This window comes from Macrosteles quadrilineatus, unplaced genomic scaffold, assembly GCF_028750875.1.
Source record: "Macrosteles quadrilineatus isolate MER2022 unplaced genomic scaffold, UCM_ALF_1.0 Scaffold_5__1_contigs__length_97177068, whole genome shotgun sequence".
NCBI lineage: Eukaryota > Metazoa > Arthropoda > Insecta > Hemiptera > Cicadellidae > Macrosteles > Macrosteles quadrilineatus.
The window spans coordinates 82,984,888-83,010,361 of record NW_026542598.1 but is presented as its reverse complement, the minus strand read 5'-3'; the positions used below and the strand labels follow the sequence as shown (position 1 = coordinate 83,010,361).

Genomic DNA, 25,474 nt, shown 5'->3' with positions numbered 1-25,474 from the left:
TTATGGACGTTTCGTAGTTTTGATAATTTTTTTAAAACTATTTTTCTTATATCTCCAGTTCTTATTGACGCTTGTAGTTCGTTCTAGGCTTAAAATATTCAGTAATGTTAGGGCTTTCATTTGAGCTCTTGATCATTAAAATCAGACGAGTTAAAGACTAGCTACGAACCTCAGAACAATATTAAATTTTACTTTTTAGAAATATATTTTTATTAAAAGATTTATAACTCGGGTTGTTAGTACGTCACTAAGTTATTTCTGGTCTCAAATTACTCAGTAAATAATTTGCTTTAGTTTAATTGATCATTAAGCAAAATCTGACAATTTTAAAATGAGTCATGGACCATAATTTAACATTAAAATGTATTTATATTGAAATTTGTCTTTAGTTAAAGACGTATATCCCCAATTATAAATAACTCCCAAAACTCTTTATAGTCTTAAATAATTCGCCAAATTATTGACTTTTATTTTAGCTATGGATTACTTTCCGGGAGTTATTAGGGTTTGGGGTATATGTCCTTAACTAAAGACAAATTTCAAAATAAATACATTTTAATGTTAAATTATGGCCCATGACTCATTTTAAAATTGTCAGATTTTGTTTAATGATCAATAAAATTAAAGCCAAACATTTACTGAGTAATTTGAGACCAGAAAGAACTCGGTGACGTATTAACAACCCGAGTTATAAATCTTTTAATAAAAATATATTTATAAAAAGTTAAATTTAATATTGTTCTGAGGTTTGTAGCTGGTCTTTAACTCGTCTGATTTTAATGATCAAGAGCTCAAATGAAAGCCCTTACATTACTGAATATTTTAAGCCTAGAACGAACTACAAGCGTCAATAAGAACTGGAGATATAAGAAAAATAGTTTTAAAAAAATTATCAAACTACGAAACGTCCATAAGAAATGTATGGTGGAGAGTTTTCGTTTGAATATATCTTCTAAATGAATAAAGATATTTAAAAACGGATTTCGGCATTGAAATCAGTGTAAAAATGTAGTTGGTAATGATGCGTCACAACACTATCATTACATTGAAAAAAGATTATCTATGTCCAATATGGCGGATCCAAGATGGCGGCCAAAAACATGTTCCCTATCAAAATGAAGTACTAACCACTCAATAAATACAGGCGGTGGTCCCAAGTCAATATCTCGAAAAATGTGCATAACAAATGCATGTGAAATATGTTTTTTAATTTGTCCAATGTTGAAAAAAGCCGCCATTTTAAATTGTGATTTTAGTGGTTTTCTCGTGCACCGATTTTTGGCAACTTTTAGTATGTCATTCTGCAAACCCAACTCTACAAAATAAAACCATAAAACGTTTTCTTGCAATTTTTTTAACGGTCCCTATGTAAGTTTGTTTAGTTTGCCTGGACTAAAAGGCATACAACGTAATATTCAACATTCAGTTACACACACGAATAACAGAACTAGTATTCGTGGTTATACATAACTTTCCAAAATACGTTATGTGCATCTAACTTTTTAAATTTTGTTGCATTACTTTTGCCGCAGCGCCCCCCTGACCGCGGCGCCCAGGGCGGTCGCCCTGGTCGCCCCACCCACGCGACGGCCCTGTTAATATTAAACACTTTTTTAACCAACTTCCCCACTACCAACCCAAACCCCAAAGGAGGAGGTTCTCAATTTGTTTGTGGCATGTTGTTTTTTTATATGTATGTTCACCAATTTCTCTGTGATTCTTTTATCAATCAGCGTGGTTCCACAACCAATATAACCAGGAGAGTTTCTTTTTGGTACCATATATAACATTATGTTTATGTCTAATATTTGTATCGGTTAAAAATGCTAAAAACCTCAAATATTCAACATCTATTTTGTTTATATTTTTGCAGAGAAGGCAATAAATAATAATATCGAGCTGGTGGCCCGTCCTACGTACGAGAATCGAGTTGCCAATTGAAACGGAATTATTTAGAACATTTAGTTTACACACATAGAGAAAAAATTCTGGCAGGTTTAATGGGTACGATTACCTTATAAACAAATGTAACAGACCACCTATTTCTTCCATCCGAATATAGACCTATAATATAGCGATATGAATTTTAAATCCGATAATTTTACCATAAAACAGCATTTGTGTCGATTTGAAAAATCTTGAAGTGAGATTGGCGACCGATTCACACTGGTTTTTATTTATTTATTTATTTATTGCATACTTGGCAAACGCCATTTTACAGGAGAGTTGAGTTAAGATTGATAGTGTAGTATAGTAGCTACATGCCACCTCCAATTGCATATAGGCTACTACTTTTGTACTTACCGTACCTTATCTTACCTCCGTGACCACTGAAACCTTATGAGATTCTTGCCTCCCATTCTCTTCTATCCCCTGCCTCTTCAAAATTTAGATGCTAGTCTGAGGATGCATGTCATAACTTGGTATTTCCCGTCTATCGTGTGGTACTCCTTGGAATATACTTTTAAAAGTTTATGCATAGCCTGCCCATCCAAGCCTTTTACTTCTGTAAAGCACCACTATATTTGGGTGTTAACACATTTCTCTTAGCTCTCTGTTTTTTTTTATTTCGACCTTCGTCATCTTGAACGGGTCTGTATATTTTCTCTGCACTTCATTCTCTAACCCAGCATTAAGGGGTTTCGGTTCTTTGGTCAGTGCCCATGTTTCTGAATCATCAGTACTACAGGGATAGTTATGGTATGGTATGAGTCGACTTTGGTTTCTACTGCGCGCTGTAGCTTATTGGACAGTTTTATAGAGACCTACTACACCGATTGACGCTCTCAAAATTTTAGTTTGCCGACATACTCACTCAAACATACAGAAAAAAAGTATCAAAACGTAAACCACTTATATCTTAAACAGTTAAGTGATAAACTTCTGAGAAAATATTTCCCAAATATGAGTTGAAATTCCCAAAGCATATACTAAATACTTACACAGACTGCATTTGCGACAACCCTTGATTAAACGCAAGTGTTTGAGATTTTTAGTTCAAAATAACACATTCCCTGATAACACAGATCCTTCACGGTAGGGAAAAACTACATTTTAAAGTGAAATTGTATGTAGGCAAACACCAACGCTAACTCGCCTCCAGGTTGATGTTCGTTCGCTACGCTCACTCACCTTTTGATTGCAAATTAGCTGTTGTCATAAATTTTAAAAAGTCATCCCTTTTATTGTTATAATACTTTGACAAAGGTTTTTATGTTTTAATATTGTTTAACATTGGAGAATTTAAACGTTGTTAAGTGCACAGGTAAGCTGTGATTGGGGTTTGATACATTTGGACTTATTCAAAAGTAAAATAGTTTTCTGTGCTGCACTCTGTAGAAACACTGTGGCACTATTTAAAATCATGACTAATGCTAATACAGAATGTTGTAATTATTCAAACCTACAAAACAGTTGGTGAAAGTAAACATCTGCTTTTAAATTATATTTATTTGTAAACATTGTAGATAAAAAAGTCTGACATTGGCCCACTTAACCCTCTGGGGCAGAGCCCTTTTGACAGATCATCACCAAACTTCACTCGAACCATCCTTGAAAGATGCTTAATAATGCCTGACAGTTTAATTACAATCTGTCGAGCGGTTTCGGAGTCCATAACGTATATACATATATATATATACACACACATACATAGTTCCTCTTTTATAGATATAGATTTCTTTGTATCAGCTGTCTGAAATTGTAAAATATGCAATTTAGCAGTTCTTTTTGTTTACATTTAAATGCCAAAGCAAATGTAAACAAACATTGTTAGTGTTCTCATGGAGACCAATCAATATTTACTTTTAAAATGTTCACCTCAGAACTTTTAAAGCCAAAGGGGCAAAGCCTACGGTCAGTAACCAAATGTGAATAGTCCTATAATGGTCCTTGGTATGGTAGCTATATTTTTGTAAAATTTAAGCCCAGTTGGTTCAGTAGTTTTTGCACCTATTAGTAACACACAAACAGACAGACACCATTAGATTTTTATATAATAGTATAGATATAGATATAGATAAGACTATAATCTAACAGTGGTATTAACGAGTACCCATCTTTTAAAAAATGATAGTGCATTTAAATGTTCTTAATTTCAAAAAGTTACGTTTTAATACTAAAGTAGCTTCTTTTAACTATCATAATATAAAACTTTTTTTCATATTCAAATAAAAATTTGGTGAATAGTTTCATAATGCTTTAATTCAGAAGTAAACATAAAATATAAGTACATACTTCCTTTGATATCTAATCAAAACAGTATATGTTTTTTTTTATTTATATTATCCAGCTATGTTTTTGGTTTCAAAATATGCTCCCTATTTTTTTTTCATTCATATTGAAGTGCGAGAGACGCCGACTTGAAATACGTGAGCTTAAATATTACAAAAGTTTGCTTTAAAAAATTATTAATACTTTATTAAAATTATTTCATTCTTTTTAGAGAGTTTGAAGTCGTTTTTTTACAAAAATAAATAAATCCTCCAGAGATTATAGGAAGAAATCTATAAGTTATTGCTTAGATATTTTTTAGAATATTAATTTTGTCTGTAATTTTTATTTTCAAAGGGATACATTTTTTTTTATTTATTACTTAGTACAGCACATATACAATGAATTTACAATACCAAACTGCATAAGCCTTAAAAAAAGGCTTGTCCGCAGCGTTTCTTTTAATACTAATTGTCTTTTACATCTTTATCTTGGTCTTGAGTCAGTGTGAACTATTAACTGTACAAAAATATATTTCCTACTTCTTAAACAGTAATAAATTTGGCTTATAACATTTTTACATGATTACAAACAATTTAAATATTGAAGGGGCAAAAAAAAACTGTAGAAAAATAAATTAAATGTAAAAAAATAAGAACAAGTGTAAATATGCAAGGAATCTTCTTAAAATTATTTAACATGGGTATATACTTTCAGATTACAAACATTTAACAAACAAATAGATTTCTAACAAGGAATAATAACAGCTGAAACAAACTTTATAACATACAATAAAACAGGAACTATATTTTTAACAGTTGATAAAAGATATATATATATACTAGCTGTACCCGCGGGCTTTGCCCCGCTTAACTTCATAAGTATTCGCATGGCTCAATCACGTCCTGGTAGAAGTTCGTTCGCTACGCTCACTCACCTTCAGGTTGGAAATCGTTCGCTGCGCTCACTTGTTTTCAGGTTAGCTCGTTCGCTACGCTTACTCGCCTCCAGGTTGATGTTCGTTCGCTACGCTCACTCACCTTTTGGTTGCAAATTAGCTGTTGTCATAAATTTTAAAAAGTCATCCCTTTTATTGTTATAATACTTTGACAAAGGTTTTTATGTTTTAATATTGTTTAACATTGGAGAATTTAAACGTTGTTAAGTGCACAGGTGTGCTGCGATTGGGGTTTAATACATTTGGACTTATTCAAAAGTAAAATAGTTTTCTGTGCTGCAATCTGTAGAAACACTGTGGCACTATTTCAAATCATGACTAATGCTAATACAGAATGTTGTAGTTATTCAAACGTACAAAACAGTTGGTGAAAGTAAACATCTGCTTTTAAATTATATCTATATATAAAGTCAAAAGTACCCATGAACTTTTGAGAAAACTACAAGTCACACCCCCATAAACCATATACTTAAAATGTTCGTCATGACGAGAAACCTTGTGCAAAATTATTCATTATTTCATAAACTGCCCTATAAGGTCGTAATTGCTTTCCAAAGGGAACTTTCCATTTACCTAATGTTAAAAATACCTCAGCTGTTATTATTTGTTTGCATTACCATTACTGTATTCTGTTTTGTTTATTTGATCTTAACTTAACCAATCAATAGTTTTATTAATACTAATGTAGTAAAACGGGGTGGAGCCCGTGGGTAACAGCTAGTTTATTTGTAAATATTCTAGATCAAAAAGTCTGACATTGGCCCACCTAAAACCCTCTGGGGCAGAGCCCTTTTGACGGATCTGCACCAAACTTCACTCGAACCATCCTTGAAAGATGCTTAATAATGCCTGAAAGTTTCATTACAATCTGTCGAGCGGTTTTGGAGTCCATAACATATATACACATATATATACATACATAGTTCCTCTTTTATAGATACGAGGTGTTAGCCCGTCCTACGTACGGGAATTCAGTAGTCAGTTAAAACCGTGTACAATTCAGATCAGCTAGTTTACACATAAAGACAAAGTTTCTTACAGTTTTAATGTGAAAAATCATCTTGTAAACAAATGTTGTGTGACCAAATATGTTTTTATTCCATCAATATATATACCTGATACGGCCTATACGATATGCATTTTAAATCCGATAATTTTACAATAAAACAGCAATTCTGCAATTTTTACGATGTGAAAAGCGTTTAACCCTCCAAGTGTCCATAGTTTAGGCCTTAATGTCCACCTATTTTTGGCGCATTTGCAAGGTTTTATTAAAACAGATCTGAGAAGCTTAAAACAATGTTAATTCTAATGTTCTATATACCATTTTGTTTGGAAAATCATGGGCTTCAATATCATACATAAAACATAAGGAATATTTGTTTCAAAAAATTTATTTAGGTAAAAAAAAATTATTTTGGAAAAATTGAAAAAAAAAAATAAGTTTGCGCTCAATGAAATTGTATAAATTATAGGCCTATAAATATTTGAAAATAGCCACTTTGTTCTAAATTTTATGAGGATTACAAATATATAATAATATAAGGAAGTAGATTTGCAAATAAATAAGTTATGGGCAAAAAACTGATTTCAGTACATAGCGTTTAGCTAAGAATGCATAGCCTAACCATAGCTAGGAATCTGGCTGATAATTTACATCAATATCACTACCTACTTCTTCAGGATCATCAACCAGCACTTCAAAATCACTTAAATCTTCTTATAATGCACCACGTATATCACTACTTTTGATTTTTAACACTAAAACAATGATAAACGTAATAAAACACATCAGTCATCGGTCCGAGGGTAACCTAGCTGTTTACAAATACACGCACGTCAGCAGCGTCAGCTGTCTGCTACAATATTTTCAGAACTAAAATGAATAGCGCTTAGAGACAGACCTCTGGAGAAAGCTTAGAATATTACGGAAAGAACGATACCTAACTCGATCCAGTTCAATCCGATTCAGTCAGTCATAGAGCCTTCGCCGTAAACGATGTCTGCGTGTCGAAAAATCGACAAGTAACACTACACAAAGTGTGCTGCTTGTCGAATTTTCGTCAAGTAACACTGGGAGGGTTAAGTGAGGCAGCCGATTCGCACAGACGCACACTGATTATAAGTAGCCTACAGTCACAGAATAGTAGTATGTTTTCTGTGCTACAGTAGAGAGAGTAATAGGGGAGTATGTTTGATCTATGGTAATAGTCAATTGAGAAGTCTATAGACCTAGTCAACGATACTACCTTCCATAGCATACCTGCCTCTTCATTATTATCACCACAATACAACTACTATACACAATTTCCAGTAGGTCTGAATATAAACGACCTAAAATAAAACGATAATATCCAATAAAATTCACAGTACACATAATTTAACTTTGGTGTCCTAACATCAAAACTAATCGTAACAACTATCCTCAATTTCACTGCAATAATTGCTAAATAAATAAGTGTAAACAAATAAAAGTAAAAACAATAACAGTTTGTTTTGAAACAGCTGTTTGGTTCAAAAAACATTCATTTGAATAAAAACTGGTCACATGTAGCAGTAATATAAATACCCCCGCCGCAGCAAACCTGCAGACTAAGCGAATTTCCATATGTCTAATTGGATTTACACTAAAATGTCTACTTACAAATTAACATTTATTTCCTATTTAAATAGAATTAGTTTAACAGGTACTTAGGTTTGCTGCATCAGGGAGGGTAAAACTGTTTTTTTTTTTTTTTGTAAAATGTTAATAAAGCTAATGACGTAATTGTCAATGTTTATTATCCATACCGTTATCAGTTCTATCCTTGATAATTATCTACCCTCATTGAATGTACATCGTACTTTCCCATATTAGTTAATTTAGACTACAATATAATTATAGTTAAAATAAAAGTATTTTCACGTTTGGGGGCGCTGATATAGGCGTTGTGTTCAATCTATGTCATCCATCTGTTTATCTTTGTATAAAACCCGACTAAGGTTGTGGTGGTAATTTAAAATCGTGATTCCTGATTATTCTTGATCTTCTTTTTGTGACATCAATATTTGCGGGCCTAATCCAAACAATGTTTAAGCAGACAAACATTGTAAACAAAAAGCTACCATGAAGAATTAAAACAGGTAAACATTGTTATTTTTCTAATCTTTCCTTGAAAAGTGGAGCAGTAAAATAATTTGCATTTATCCTTTTTTATTTAAGACTCGTGTAAGCCTCGATGTGTACTGTGGTTTAATTAATTTTGGTGTAAACTATTTTAAACTGTGGTCTAATTATCTTTACTAATCTTACTTATTTACTATAATCAATGACAAAATAAGAGTAAATAAAATAACCTCATAGTTCCATAGTTTATAATTTAACCAGCTGTTAGTTAAAAAAAATTATATTGCTCTAAAACAAATCGAAGATTACAAAGATTGCTTTAAAAATAATTTGAACATCCTACTATGTATACTTAATTGATCTGTCATCCTCTTACAGAAGAATTAAACGTATCAATGATTAGCATTACACATAGTATAAATAAGTCAACCCTAAGTATGTCTTTACATTTTTATCCATATGCCGAATTTGTGACACAAAAGCTGAATGTTTACAGCTGTTATGTTAAGCAAATTATTTTATGCCAAAAGCTAGTTTTGAATCTTAGCGTCGGCTGCTAGACTTTTTAAAAATTAAAACACAATTTCTAAAAAACTGGGACTCTAAACTAAAATTATGGCTTCGACATTCCCTAGTTCCCAAAATTATCTTTCTTTCAACACAAAAATCACGAAAATCCGTCGAGTGGTTGATTCAGAATCGTGAAATAAAAAAACACTGTTTCGTTTTAATATTATAGATAGATATGTAAAATTCTGTAAAGAATAACAGCAACTTAAATCAACAAAAGACACAACTTGTATTATACTATGACTTAACAATAACAATAAATAAGAGTTTTCTAAAAACGTTAACTACTTGGTCATATACCATTTTTTCAGTTTTACCTTCAATAATTTGTATGTTTTTATTTCTTTCATACATTGTGGCAAACTATTAAACAATGTAGGAACCAAATAGGAACCAAATTATAAGAAGTTGTTTCCAGCTCCGACGTTTTTTACAGCTCTAATTTATGTTTTTGAATTCAATTCAAATATTTTTGTAGATAATATATCTAGTAGGTTCGTTTACTGTATTGAATTTTGGTTTTTGAAATACATACAAAAGTCAAAGTTTAACATATAAAAGCCATAAACTGTGAGGATTTTTATTTGTTTGCATAATATTTTCCCCTGAATCATTCTAGTTTATTTGTGATATAGTTCTGATGGCTTGCTTCTGTATTCAAACAATTTTGTTTGGATTTTTTTTAAGGTTGCTTTATACACGAGGGCCTTTTGTATATAAAGCATGTTAGTTGAGTGGAGCGAGCGAATTTCTGAGATCGGACCTAATGCAAAACTATGTAATTAAACCACTCAATAACGGCTGAACATATTGAATACAATACAATAGAATATTCTTTATTGTTAATTCCTCAATTATTACAATAGTATCAATACATAGGAAATTGTACATATTAATTTCCAGAATGTTCATAAAATTCCTTTATTGCAAAAGAATGGCCTTAATAGATTAATAGGTTACGAGTGTTTAATAAGGTATGATATTTTTCAGGAGTGAAGATATATGACTTCAGACATAAGAAAAGATAATTTAATTTAAGCATAAGAAAACTAATTAATGTTATCCCTGAAGTAATAATTTGAGGAATCACTCTTAACGATGTTTTTCTCCCTCACAAATTAAATTTAGTAATTCATTTGTTTATACTAGAATTTAAATTATATTGAACATTTTTGTTGTAGGTTGAGACAGTAAAAGGAATTGAAGCAACAGATTATGTTGATTTAAGAATTAATATAATACAATAGAAAAATATAGAAAGACAAAGACAAAGAAAAAGGTAAAGCCCTGTGCATAGTAAGATTTGACTACAAGACGATTCAATGTTGAATGAGAGATGAAGTCTATCATGTAATTGCTATACATTTAACAAGTCCTACCTACAAACAAGATTACTTTATAGAATGCATTCAAATCCATCTGATTTGTTGAGTTTATTGATTAGTTACTAGATTTATGTGATAAGTTAAACGGAAATAAAAAGTGCAAGAGTAGAAATGTTAACACAGACTAAACATTTTCCCCTCAAGTGTCCAATATGTGAGCAACGCTGTTCAACTCTATACGCAATGAAGGTTCATGTATTATATCACACAGGAGAGCGTCCCTTCAAATGTTTGATATGTGGAAAAACTTTTCTCAAACAGCAGCAAGTAAAGAGGCATTTATTGGTTCATACAGGGGAGAGGCCTTACAAGTGCTCTACATGTGGAAAATCCTTTGCAAACAAAATCAACATGAAGACACATTCATTGATTCATACAGGAGAGAGACCTTATAAGTGCACTTCATGTGAAAAATCCTTTACAACCAAAAAGAAATTGCAGAGACATTCATTGGTTCATATAGGAAAGAGTCCTTACGAGTGTGCTACATGTGGAAAGTTCTTTTCAACAAAAAGCAATATGAAGAAACACACATTGGTTCATACAGGGGATAGACCTTATAAGTGCACTTCTTGTGAAAAATCCTTTACATCTAAAAGCAACATGATGAGACATTCATTAGTGCATGTAGGAGAGAGACCTTTTAAGTGCACTATATGTGAAAAATCCTTTACAACCAAAGACAAATTAAAGAGACATTCATTGGTTCATATAGAAGAGAGACATTTTAAGTGCACTACATGTGAAAAATCCTTTACAACCAAAGACAAATTGAAGAGACATTCATTGGTTCATACAGGGAAGAGACCTTAAAAGTGCTCTACATGTGGAAAATCCTTTGCAAACAAAATCAACATGAAGACACATTCATTGGTTCATACAGGAGAGAAACCTTATAAGTGCTCTACATGTGGAAAATCCTTTGCAAACAAAATCAACATGAAGACACATTCATTGGTTCATACAGGAGAGAAACCTTATAAGTGCTCTACATGTGGAAAATCCTTTGCAAACAAAATCAACATGAAGACACATTCATTGGTTCATACAGGGCAGAGGCCTTACAAGTGCTCTACATGTGGAAAATCCTTTACAACCAAAGACATATTGAAGAGACATTCATTTGTTCATACAGGGGAGAGACTTTAAAAGTGCCCTACATGTGAAAAATCTTTTGCATTAAAAAGCTGTATCAGAACACATATTACAGGGGTTCACACAGTAGAGAGACTCAGAGACTCTAAAGTGCAGTAGGTGTTTGCAGCAACCTTTTTCTTCCAAAAACATATGAAGGTACAGTACATACAATTTGGATACTGAAGATAGACCTTGTAAGTGCACTACAAAAATATACATGTGGAAATCCTTTTCATGAAAAACTAAATTAAGGAACATTAAGGACAAATATTTAGCATTCAAAATCATTTTAATATAAATTTTAATTTATCTGAGTGACCTACAAGAAAATAGTTATAAGAATTTTATTCTCACTTAATTTTAAACACATTTTCAAATCCTCCAGAGATTAAAGGAAGAAATCTATAAGGTATTACTTAAATATTTTTTAGAATATTAATTTTGTCTGTGATTTTAATTTTTGAAGGGATAAAATATAATAAGTTGTTCCAGATCTGCCATGGTTTTTACAGCTCTAAACTTAATTTATGTTTTTGAATTCAATATAAATATTTTTGTAGATAATATATCTATGAATATAGTAGGTTCGTTTACTATATTGAATTGTATGAGTTCCCCCCCCCCTACTTTTTTCTACATTTCTTAAGATATCAACTCCGGACCACGTCAGATCATTGTAAAGTAGTAAGTACTTCATTTTGACTGGGTATAAATTTGTGGCCGCCATCTTGGATCCGCCATATTGGATACAAAGTTTTTTTTTTCAAATGTAAGAGTTGTTTTCAAAGGTAGAGTTGTGACCCATTATTCCAAACTAAAATTTTACGCTGATTACAATGCTGCAAATAGTTTTTAAAAATCTTGATCGGTTCTAAAGCTATAAGGACTTTTTATAACTTTATTTTTAGCCCATTTTAACATTGTGCATTTACAAACTAAGACCATAATCTCAAAATAGTGCTAGATAAAGATAAATATACACCACCATTCATTGTCGACCCATTTTCACTTGGTTGATGGATGTCTTTTTTTCGGTGGCCATCTTGGATCCGCCATTTTGAAATGTGACAAATTAATTTAAATATGAAGGAGGTTTTGTGATAGAAGCCAAAAACACCATTTGTCCGAATTCATATATACGTCCGTTAGCACAATAACTCGAGCTAGAATGATCCGATTTTGATTAAATCTGGCACAAACATGTAGGTAATCCTATGTTTATTCAAACGAGTTTGCAAACTACAGTATTATAATCGGACTATGGAAACAGGGGTTTATGGGAATAAAAATTGGTTTTCCCGATTTTGACCCTAAAAACATAAAATTTTGCATTAACTTATCTATCCAAACCATTTTGTAGAGCATAAAAAAAAACAAATAATTTAGTTTATTAAAGCATTCGCTGTATGTGTGACAGTTACAGAGGGAAAAAATACCCCCGCCGCAGCAAACCTGCAAACTAAGCGAATTTCCATTTGCCTGATTGGATTTACCCTAAAAACGTCTCCTTAAAAATATCACATTTATTCCCTATTTAAATAACATTAGTTTAACGAGTACTTACGTTTGCTGCTTAGGGAGGGTAAAAAGGTGTTTTTTTTGTAAAATGTTAATATTTTAGTATGGAATGAATGCATTTTCCAATATGATCTTAAACAAGCAAACTACAACAGTTTTCTTATTCACCATAAGAATAACATGGGAATTTTAAATTTATCGTTTTTTTTTATTTTCTCCGTAACCATTAGGCTCATAATAACGCTTCAATATACTAAATTATTTCTTTTTTTAAGCTCTACAAAATGGTTTGGAAAGGAAATGCTAAATTTTAAGTTTTTATTGTCAAAAATGGGAAAAACCAGTTTTTGCCCCATAAAACCCCCCATAAACCCCTGTTCCCATAGTCCGATCATAATGGTTCACGAACTCGTCCGAATAAACGTAGGTTTACACGTTTGTACCAAATTACATCAAAATCAGATGATCATCAAGATCATTTTTGCTCGAGTTATCGCGCTAATGGACACATATATAAATATATTTTTTTATAGTTCTGTTTACTTTTTAGGGCTACTTTTTCAATTAATAAGCGAAATAATAAAAACCAGAGTACCCTGAAATTCATTTTTATTTAAACTGATACGTATTTCGGCACTAAGGCCATGATCACAGTATGAGCTATATAAAAGTATGTAAACAAATAAAATATAAATAAATAGTTAATAACATATGTTTTGAATTCATATAAAATTTTGATTAAATGGTTCGGTGTATTTTTTATCATGTAAATGAGCAAGATTCTTCCCTGATTTGTCTGATTTTTTTATGTATTGGATTTCGCTTTTGTAATATTCCCTATATGGGAAATTCGCTAAAAGGGTAAATTAAAATTCCCAAGTTATTCTTATGGAGAAAAATAAAAATGTATTTTCCTTTTATATGTATATATTTTAATTAAATTTGCAAATTTGTTGTTTATTTTATACAACACTATCAACATTTCAATAAAAAAACACCTTTTTACCTTCCCTGTAACAGCAAACTTAAAATACTCATCTAGGCTAAATAAAGCCAAGAAGAATCTGAACTTTTGAGAAAACCATAAGCCACACCTATAAACTGCATACTTGAATGAAAGGTCTTTCTGAAAGGTGATACTTCCCCGTAGATCACACACAAGAAAAGATAATCTAATTTAAGTGTAAGAATACTTTTTTTTTAGGGTGAGGAGGGAAAATGCTTTTACCCACACAGGTAGCCAGCCTGTAGTGTGAGACTCCTGAATTTATCAGACTACTCACTAAAAAACCCCCTCTGCTCTGTTGGACACAGACCTGGGATTGTTTGTCACATTACGAGAGACCATGTTCTGCCATCCATGCGTTAATGGTGCGCATGACTCAATTTAGTTTTAGCTGGGCAAGTTCAATGCTACGTGCAGCTATTAAAGCCGCAACGTCATCTGCATACCCAGCTAAGACAGTTTCCTCAGGCATCTCGGATCTCAAGAGGCTGTCGTAGGCGACGTTCCAGAGGTTCGGGCCCAGTATGGATCCTTGAGCAGCACCAGTAGTTACATCCATTGTCCTGGGGCCTTCTGTAGTGTCATAAATGATGAAGCGGTACCAGAGGTAGTCCTCTATCATGAGGTATGCCGGGAAGTGGAAAGTGTTCTCCAGAGCGTCCAGCATATCGCACCACCTCGCGGAGTTAAATGCATTTCGCACATCGAGCGTTACAAGCAGCACAACCCCACGAGAATAGTTGTTAAACTCCTCAGCTCTCATTACGGCTCGCTTTGACGCTTTACCTCCTCAATAGCGTCAACCGTTGACCGTCCCTTCCTGAAACCGTACTGACGAGGGGACAGATTTCCTGCAGCAACCACGGCTGAATTCAGTCGGGAACGGATCAACTTGCGAACTCCCGCAATTGGCGCAGCGTGTGAGTCATGAAAAGGGACTTTAAAATCCTCTCCATAGAGGCCCCGTCCCTAACGGAAGGTGGAGAGCGGGTGCCAAGCTTCTTGGTTAGCGTAAGAATACTAATTAAGGTTATCCCTGAAGTAATAATTTGACGGATCACTCTTAACATGTGTTCCCCAATCACAAATTAAATTTAGTAATTTACTAGCTGTGTACCCGTTCTACGTCCAGGGATCTTATAGTATTCATTTGAAACCTATAAAGAACAGCAGTCGGCTTGCATATTTTCAGATATCCTGGCCAAACTATTATACATAACTTCATTTTATGTTGTTTGTTGTTGTTCCGGATCAGTATGACAATCAATAAAAGGTTAAATTACCTGTGTCCGCCGTTCAATCCTAATGTATCCTATTACAGGAGATGCATTTCGGCGAAATTAAATCTCCATTATCAGTCCTAATATAAGGTCTTGAGCTTCCCCATTAGGTGCGTCTTGGAGTTTTTGAAACACATACACAAACTGTACACTTGAACACATGACGAATAAATCATAAATACACGGTAGGCCTACTTTTATTTTTACTATGGACATGTAGACGCGTGTCGGTCATGTGCCGAGTCTTGACTGAAAACGCTCATTTAAAAAATGTAAGTTTCCCAGCCATATACATCACTGATTCAAGGTCTTTTTCCCGGTTATCAAAACTTAAAACAATTAATTTTATACAGAAAGAATCTCTATTTTCATTTACGGTTACCCTACAAATTATTGCACTTGCAATTAATTAAATTTGTTATGTAAGGAAAAACGTTTTTAATCTTACTTGGTTTGGATTTGCTTTCAAAACGTGATCGGAAATGGTTGCGGTGTTTGTAAACAACATTCAATGTAAACATATAAGTGACAGCTAGAAGAAATAATCTTGATTTGAACAACTGTTCGTTATTTCATAGAAGAATATGTGCTAAACATTGGGAGAAAACTTTACAAAAATCGCACAAAATTGGGTTTTTAAACGTCATTTTATTTACAAAGTGGTGACACCATATTTTAATGGCTAAAGACAATCTCGCCAATCCAGTAAATACATTAAAATGACTTGGAACTTGATAGGTACTCTTTGTTTTCAGAAAAAGCCCGCGTAAAATGGCTCTTGGGCCGTGACAGACAGGAAGACAGACAGACAGACAGAAATTTAGATGAGACTTGTTTCGGTTTCTTGAATGAATAAAACGTAAAAATAACCTAAAAGTTTATGATTCCGAGCAATGTACAGACAAAACTCTAATTTTATTTACAGTATATAGATTTGTTTATACTAGAACTGAAATTACATTGAACATTTTTGTTGTAGGTTGAAACAGTAAAAGGAATTAAAACAGCAGATTCTATTGATTTACGAATTAATATAATACAATAGAAGAATATAGAAAGACAAGAAAAAAGGAAAATCCCTGTGCATAGCAAGATTTGACTACAAGACGATACAATGTTGAATGAGAGATGAAGTCTATCATGTAACTGCTATACATTTAACAAGTCCTTCAAACAAGATTACTTTATAGAATGCATTCAAATCCATCTGATTTGTTGAGTTTATTGATAAGTTACTAGATTTATGTGATAAGTTACACGGAAATAAAAAGTGTAAGAGTGGAAATGTTAACTCAGACTAAACATTTTCCTCTCAAGTGTCCAATATGTGTGCAATGCTGTTCAACTCTATCTACAATGAAGGTTCATATATTATATCACACAGGAGAGCGTCCCTTCAAATGTTTGATATGTGAAAAAACCTTTTTCCAACAAAATCACGTAAAGAGGCATTCATTGGTTCATACAGGAGAGAGGACTTACAAGTGCTCTACATGTGAAAAATCATTTAAAACCAAAGGCGATATGAAGAGACATTCATTGGTTCATACAGGGGAGAGACCTTACAAGTGCTCTACATGTGGAAAATCATTAAAAACCAAAGGTGAATTGAAGAAACATTCATTGGTTCATACAAGGGAGAGACCTTACCAGTGCAGTACATGTGATAAATCATTTAAAACCAAAGGCGATATGAAGAGACATTCATTAGTTCATACAGGGGAGAGACCTTACAAGTGCTCTACATGTGGCAAATCATTAAAAACCAAAGGTGAATTGAAGATACATTCATTGGTTCATACAAGGGAGAGACCTTACCAGTGCACTACATGCGAAAAATCATTTAAAATCAAAGGCGATATGAAGAGACATTCATTGGTTCATACAGGGGAGAGACCTCACAAGTGCTCTACATGTGGACAATCATTAAAAACTAAAGGCGATTTGAAGAGACATTCATTGGTTCATACAGGGGAGAGACCTCACAAGTGCTCTACATGTGGACAATCATTAAAAACTAAAGGCGATTTGAAGAGACATTCATTGGTTCATACAGGAAAGAGACCTTACAAGTGCACTACATGTGGAAAGTTTTTTTCAACAAAAAGCCATATGAAGATACACACCTTGGTTCACACAGGGGATAGACCTTATAAGTGCACTTCATGTGAAAAATCCTTTACATCTAAAGGCAACATGATGAGACATTCATTAGTGCATATAGGAGAGAGACCTTTTAAGTGCACTACATGTGAAAAATCCTGTACAACCAAAGACAAATTGAAGAGACATTCATTGGTTTGTATAGGAAAGAGACATTTTAAGTGCACTACATGTGAATAATCCTTTACAACCAAAGACAAATTGAAGAGACATTCATTGGTTTATATAGGAAAGAGACATTTTAAGTGCTCTACATGTGAAAAATCATTAAAAACCAAAGGCGATATATAGAGACATTCATTTGTATATACAGGGGAAAGACATTACAAGCGCACTACATGTAAAAAATCATTTTCATTCGTTTATACAGGAGAGAGACATTACAAGTGCACTACATGTGGAAAATCATGAAAAACCAAAGGCGATGTGAAGAGACATTATTGGTTCATACAGGGGAGAGACCTTACGAGTGTGCTACATGCGGAAAGTTCTTTTCAACAAAAAGCAATATGAAGAAACACACCTTGGTTCACACAGGAGAGAGACCTTTTAAGTGCATTACATGCGAAAAATTGTTTGCATTAAAAAGCCGTATCAGAACACATATTACAAGGGTTCATACAGTAGATACACTCAGATACTTTAAAGTGCAGTAGGTAAAAACCTTTTTCCTTCAAAAAACATATCAAGGTACAGTACATACGGTTTGGATACTGATGATATACCTTCTAAGTGCACTAAAAATATACATGTAAAAATCATTTCCATGAAAAACTAAATTAAGGAACATTAAGGACAAATATTTAGCATTCAAAATCATTTTATAATATACATTTTAATCAATCTTGAGTGACCTACAAGTAAATAGTTATAAGAATTTTTATTCTCACTTAATTTTAAACACATTTTAAAATCCTCTAGAGATTATAGGAAGAAATCTATAAGGTATTTCTTAGATTGTTTTAGAATATTAATTTTGTCTGTGATTTTATGGTTTTGAATAAAATATAATTTTTTGTAGATATTATAGCTATGAAATAGTAGGTTTGTTGACTGTATTGAATGTTAGTTTTTGACAAACATTAAGTTTAACATACAAAAGCGACCGGTATTTGTATTTGTTTGCATCATTTTTTTCCCTGAATCATTCTAGTTTATTAGTTCTGATAGCTTGCTTCCGTATTAAAAAAAAATTGTTTGGATTTTTTTTAAGTTGCTTTATATACAAGATCCTTTTGTATATAAAGCTTCTTAGTTGAGCGGAGCGAGTGAAGGTCTGAGATCAGACCTAATGCAAAACTATGTAACTAAACCACTCAATAATGGCTAAAAATATTGAATACAATACAATACTTATACAATATTCTTTATTGTTAATTTGTCAAGAATTACAATAGTGTCAATACAATAGTAAATTGTGCTTGTTAATTTCCAGAATGTTAATAAAATTCCTTTATTGAGTAGAAAGGTCTTGCAATCAGCCACTTCTTTAACTCCCGGTGTACCTTTTTGCCAGTCAGGTCTCTCAGGAAGTCAGGTAGATGGTTCCTCAGTTTGCGGCCGGTGTAGGAAGGTTTTTTCTCCCAAGAGTTCTTCGGTGGACTGGTAGGTCAAATTTGGAGCCATGATGGATGTTGTAGTGGTGCAGGTTCAAACTTTGAAGCCAAACTTTCCAGGGTTATTTTGACAAAGATTTCAGTAGCGTAACAAAAGGCTTTACAGGGCCAGCAACACTGTTGGGGGGGGGGGGGGGGGGGAGGAGGCCCACAAACCGGTGAGCAGGAAACAGCAAGCGGAAACTGGTGTGCAGAGAGGCCTGTGAGACGATTGGGGCGGAAAAATTGGAGTTCATTCTTATTGAAATGTATTATCAATCATTCAAAAATTGTATTGAACAAGTAATAACATTAATGGTATTAATAATATGTTATTAACATTTGATTTTGTTTGGCCTATTCAGTGATAACGTCGATAACAAACTAAGGTAACAAATTTAAAGTTTTATATCGTGGGTCTTTGATTATTATGCAATCTTATTTTTGTCACAGAGAAGTATTTTACTTTTCCGCGCTTTACTACACTGCTCATTTCTGCAAACATTTTGAAACATTTGACATGGAGCCTGGAGTCATGAACCCTCCATGAATTGTGGCTTTAAATATTGTATTATTTTACATTTTAGTTTTATCCTTATATTAAATGTATGTAGAACCTCTTAAATCCAAACTAATTGGGACTGTGGGTAGTTCGGACTACAGATCATTGCTGTTTTTACATAACAATTTTTACATAAACAAATAATTTAGTATATCAAAGTGATTTTGTTATTGGTAATGAAGAAATTTCAATAAATTGTATATTTAAAATTTCCATGTTATTTTCATAGAGAATATTGTAAAATGTTTGTTTTTTTATGAATATATTTTGATCAAACTTGGCAAATTTCGCTACGCTAACTCGCCTCCAGGTTGAAGTTCGTTCGCTACTCTCACTCACCTTTTGGTTGCAAATTAGCTGTTGTAATAAATGTAAAAGAAATAATAGTGCTGCACCCTGTTGGTAATCCTTGTAACTTCAATGCTATTGAACATCATAGAACAGAACCAACTTGTTTAGTTGAAACAGCTGTTAAGATTCAATAATTCCATTTCTCATAAGGTTAACATGGGAAACTCCACAGCCACTGGGGCGGAGCCCGAAAGGATTTTTGAAATAAGAATATGCCTATATGTTAATCGGGAATGTGAGCTATCATCATGCCAAATTTCAGCCCAATCCGACCAGTATTTTTCACGTTCACTTGTCACAAACATACATCCATACATCCAAACTCAGGGTGTCCACATTCTGGAAAGTCAGGGATAGTCATGGAAAGTCATGGAAAAAAATTCTGGTCATTGAAAGTCATGGAAATAGACAAAAAGTCATGGAAATCACCAATGATGGATGGATTTCAGGGGTCCTTTCAATGATCTAGTCGGCCGTAACCCCGACTATTGTAGCATTTTTCCGGATTTTTCACAAATATACGACAATTCAATTTATGCAGTTGTCTTAGTTTATGGGTTTTGAGTTTGTATTTAGTTCAATGTTGTACCTGTTGTACGCCATTGTTATCTGTTAATAGTATTTCAATATTTTCTGTCTATAGGCAGTATTATTCGTGTGTTTACGGTATATTATAATTTTCTAGTAAAGTTCGTGGGTCATGGAAATCAATGGTTAATGGTCATGGATAGTCATGGAAATTCAGGGAAATTAATGACAAAATTTCTGTGGACACCCTGAAACTTTTCTCAATTATAATATTAGTAGGATTAAATTATTTCTTTTGCTAGTACAATATTCAATCAACATCAGTGCACATTAAATGTTCCATATGGAAATATGTTAGTAAAACTCGAATCAGAAAAGTTGAAATTTGCTTAGTCTGCAGGTTTGCTGCGGCAGGGGTATTTCGCAAATTTCACTTAGGGAATAAGCTATTACCTTAGGTTTCATAGAAAGATCTGGGCCTGGGACCGATTTACTTTTTCGTTTTGAGGTCATTGATAGAAGCCAAAAACACCATTTGTTCAAATTCATATACGTCCGTTAGCACTGTCGAGGTAAAATGATTCAATTTTGATTAAATCTGGTACATACATGTAATCCTATGTTTATTCGAACGAGTTTGCAAACTAGCATAATCCGACTATGGAAACAGGGGTTTATGGGAGTAAAAATTGGGTTTTCCCATTTTTGACCCTAATAACATAAAATTTTGCATTATCCATCCAAACCATTTTGTAGAGCATTTAGAGCATTAAAAAAACAAATAATTTAGTTTATTAAAGCATTGTTGTATGATTGACAGGTAAAATGAAAATAAAAAAGGGCAAATTAAAATTCCCATTTTATTCTTGTGGAGAAAATAAAAATTTTGTATTTTGATTTTTTATGTATATACTAGCAGAGTACCCGTCCTTCGTACGGGGTTGGCATATAAGTATAAAATGCTTATTGTAGTTATACTCGAGCTTTGCGTTTGCAATGAGGGAGGACAAATAGTTTGATAACATTTGCTTCTTTAAATTTACAGTATTCTATAGTATTACACATCTACCATAACCATAATGTTCTACCACTTCACCTAAACAATAGAGAAGAATAAATTATCAAAAATTCGCAAAATATCACAAATTATTCATAAAATTAAAAACATAAACATAACTGTAAACAATCATACTTTGACAGCTAGTTCTCATTGCTTATCACAGTTTTGTATTGCTGCTTGGTTCAAATTAGCTGTTTTCATAAATGCAAAAAAATATAGTGGTGCACCCTGTTAGTAAATCTTATAACTTTTTAATGCTTTTGCATATCATAGAACCAACTTTTGAAGTTGAAACAGCTGACTAAATTCTTTAAGGGGATACGCCACTATCTCCAACTTTTTTTTTATTATTTTATTTTTGTCAACCTAGTTAGTATATTTTGTTTATACTAGACTTAGTTAGAAGATTTAGGTACAAAAATATTGAATTTATAACTTATTTACTAAATTTATATGCGTTTTTAGTTTTTTTCACCAAAATTTTTAAGAATTCGTTATTGAGAATAACTTTTCAACTACTGATCAGAATGACATATTCTATTTATTTCCTGATTCAGGATGAAATAATGAGTAATTCTGTGTATAATCGTTATGGTAACTAAAAAAACCAAATTTTTAGGACACATTTTATTCAAAATATAAAAAAGCTGAAAAAAATATTTAAAATTTTTGCGTAAACATAAATATTTTTAGTAAATGTAATGCTATAGGGCTTACTATACACACAATCCTTTATTACTATATAAAGAAGGTCTGGTGAAAATTTGAATACTATAAGTATAGTACTAACGGAGTTATTCAAACTTTTGTACAATAATAACCTAAAAAACACGGTATTGAGATAATCGCAGGTGATGTAACAGGTGGTTGGCAGGAGAAAAATTCCCATAACTACACTAATTTATTATTTTATATTATATATAAAAATAGCAAAGTACTTATTTTGTTTTACATAAATGTACCCTACTTTATACCTTCATAATACATAATTATGATACACAATTAAAAGTGTACATATCAGAAACAAAAAAAAATAGTTCAAAATTTTGTTAAATTGCTGGTTGCGGCGTTTTATATTTTATTTTTTTATACTAGAAGGAGTTGTCAGATTGGCAAACAATTTTAGCTAAATGTTCACATTTAAATGACCTATCTAAAAATGGAACTTTTGGAAAATGTAAAAAAAATTTAAAATATGGCCTACAGATAGTGGCGTATCCCCTTAATTCCCTTTAAATATGAACTAGTTGCTCTGCCCGTGCTTCGCTACGGGGTAAAAATGCAGAAAAGAATAATTTGGTTTTACTTTAAGATACTATAATATACTACCGTATAAGGAACAGTTAAAACACACTTACCAGGAAACATATATAGGCAAAGGCTCAATCGTACCTATTGATTATTTAAATGAATATCTCTTAATGTATTACAGTACCATCATTTTATATAGTGTATATCATTTAAAATATATGCAAAAGTATAACTTATTGACAACATGGCACCAAGAAACAATTCTCCTTGTAAACAAATTAAATTAAATAGCAGAACAGCATTTCTGACAACAGCTGGAGTTTCATAACAATGTTTGTTTCCCATGTTAATCTTATGGAGAAATACAAAACTTTAAAGGGCCCCAGGGCTTCACTCTCTATATTATTTCCATGAAAAGGAAGTTTCCTGCACAACTTCACGTTACGCTCTTTCCAATGACACCAAAAACATGTCAATCGGTTCAGTAGTTTCGGAGGAGTAATTGTCACAAAAAATCTGCTTGCGTATTAAATAAGTATAGATACTCATAAGGTTAACATGGGGAATTACAGAGCCACAGGGGCGGAGCCGGAAAGGATTTTTGAGATAAGAATATGCCTATATGTTAATCGGGAATGTGAGCTATCATCATGCAAAATCTCAGACCAATCCGTCCAGTAGTTAATGCGTGATTGAACTTCAAACAAACACACAAACTTTCACATTTATAATTAGTAATTAGTAGTATAATTAGTAAGATTTTAATTAAATTTGCAAATTTGTTTATTTTATACTACACTATCATCATTTCCTTCCCTGTAGCAGCAAACCTAAATAGTTACTCATCTAGGCTAAATAAAGCTAAGAAGAATCTGAACTTTTGAGAAAACCATAAGCCACACCTATAAACTGCATACTTGAATGAAAGGTCTTGCTGAAAGGTGATACTTCCCCGTAGATCACACACAAGAAAAGAGAATCTAATTTAAGCGTAATAATACTAATTAAGGTTATCCCTGAAGTAATAATTTGACGGATCACTCTTAACATGTGTTTCCCAATCACAAATTAAATTTAGTAATTTATTTGTTTATGCTAGAACTAAAATTATATTGAACATTTTTGTTGTAGGTTGAAACAGTAAAAGGAATTAAAACAACAGACTATATTGATTTAAGAATTAATATAATACAATAGAAGAATATAGAAAGACAAGAAAAAAGGAAAATCCCTGTGCTTAGCAAGATTTGACTACAAGACAATACAATGTTGAATGAGAGATGAAGTCTATCATGTAACTGCTATACATTTAACAAGTCCTACAAACAAGGTTACTTTATAGAATGTATTCAAATCCATCTGATTTGTTGAGTTTATTGATTAGTTACTAGATTTATGTGATAAGTTACACGGAAATAAAAAGTGCAAGAGTAGAAATGTTAACTCAGACTAAACATTTTCCTCTCAAATGTCCAATATGTGAGCAATGCTGTTCAACTTTATCCGCAATGAAGGTTCATATATTATATCACACAGGAGAGCGTCCCTTCAAATGTTTGAAATGTGGAAAAACTTTTTTCAAACAACAGCAAGTAAAGACACATTCATTGGTTCATACAGGGGAGAGGCCTTACAAGTGCTCTATATGTGAAAAATCATTTAAAAACAAAGGTGAATTGAAGAGACATTCAATGGTTCATACAGGGGAGAGACCTTACAAGTGCTCTACATGTGGAAAATCATTAAAAACCAAAGGTGAATTGAAGATACATTCATTGGTTCATACAAGGGAGAGACCTTACCAGTGCACTACATGTGAAAAATCATTTAAAACCAAAGGTAAATTGAAGAGACATTCATTGGTTCATACAGGGGAGAGACCTTACAAGTGCTCTACATGTGGAAAATCATTAAAAACCAAAGGGGATGTGAAGAGACATACTTTGATTCATACAGGAGAGAAGCCTTTTAAGTGCACTTTTTGTGAAAAATCCTTTTCACGTAATACTGTTATGATGAAACATATTGCAATGGTTCATACAGGGGAGAGACCTTACGAGTGTGCTACATGTGGAAAGTTCTTTGCAACAAAAAGTCATCTGAAGAAACACACATTGGTTCATACAGGAGAGAAGCCTTATAAGTGCACTTCATGTGAAAAATCCTTTACATCTAAAAGCTATGTGAAGATACATTCATTAGTGCATATAGGAGAGAGACCTTTTAAGTGCACTACATGTGAAAAGTCCTTTACTACCAAAGACAAATTGAAGAGACATTCATTGGTTCATACAGGGAAGAGACTTTAAAAGTGCCCAACATGTGAAAAATCTTTTGCATTAAAAAGCTGTATCAGAACACATATTACAAGGGTTCACACAGTAGAGAGACTCAGAGACTCTATAAAGTGTAGTAGGTTTTTGCAGCAACCTTTTTCTTCCAAAAACATATGAAGGTACAGTACATACGGTTTGGATACTGAAGATAGACCTTGTAAGTGCACTACAAAAATATACATGTGAAAATCCTTTTCATGAAAAACTAAATTAAGGAACATTAAGGACAAATATTTAGCATTCAAAATCATTTTGATATACATTTTAATTTATCTGAGTGACCTACAAGAAAATAGTTATAAGAATTTTATTCTCACTTAATTTCAAACACATTTTTAAATCCTTCAGAGATTAAAGGAAGAAATCTATAAGGTATTACTTAAATATTTTTTAGAATATCAATTTTGTCTGTGATTTTAATTTTTGAAGGGATGAAATATAATAAGTTGTTCCAGC

At 32.6% G+C, this 25,474-nt stretch overlaps 1 protein-coding gene and 1 pseudogene across 4 annotated transcripts in view; both read left to right on the top strand.

Annotated features, from left to right (window-relative positions):
* Positions 1-18,788, top strand: part of LOC128994970 (gastrula zinc finger protein xLCGF3.1-like) — a 36,865-nt gene extending 18,077 nt beyond the window's left edge. For 2 of the 4 annotated variants that reach the window (XM_054419831.1, XM_054419830.1), the window contains exons 2-3: positions 10,028-10,125; positions 16,152-18,788. In XM_054419831.1, coding sequence (XP_054275806.1) covers positions 16,457-17,515 — 1,059 coding nt within the window. In that variant the 5' untranslated portion in view covers positions 10,028-10,125; positions 16,152-16,456 and the 3' untranslated portion in view covers positions 17,516-18,788. The remainder of the gene's footprint in view (positions 1-10,027; positions 10,126-16,151) is intronic. The other 2 variants (XR_008490935.1, XM_054419832.1) reach the window with 2 other exon arrangements.
* Positions 18,789-23,873: 5,085 nt separating this feature from the next.
* On the top strand, positions 23,874-25,135 carry LOC128995733 (gastrula zinc finger protein xLCGF3.1-like; annotated as a pseudogene).
* Positions 25,136-25,474: the final 339 nt, after the last annotated feature.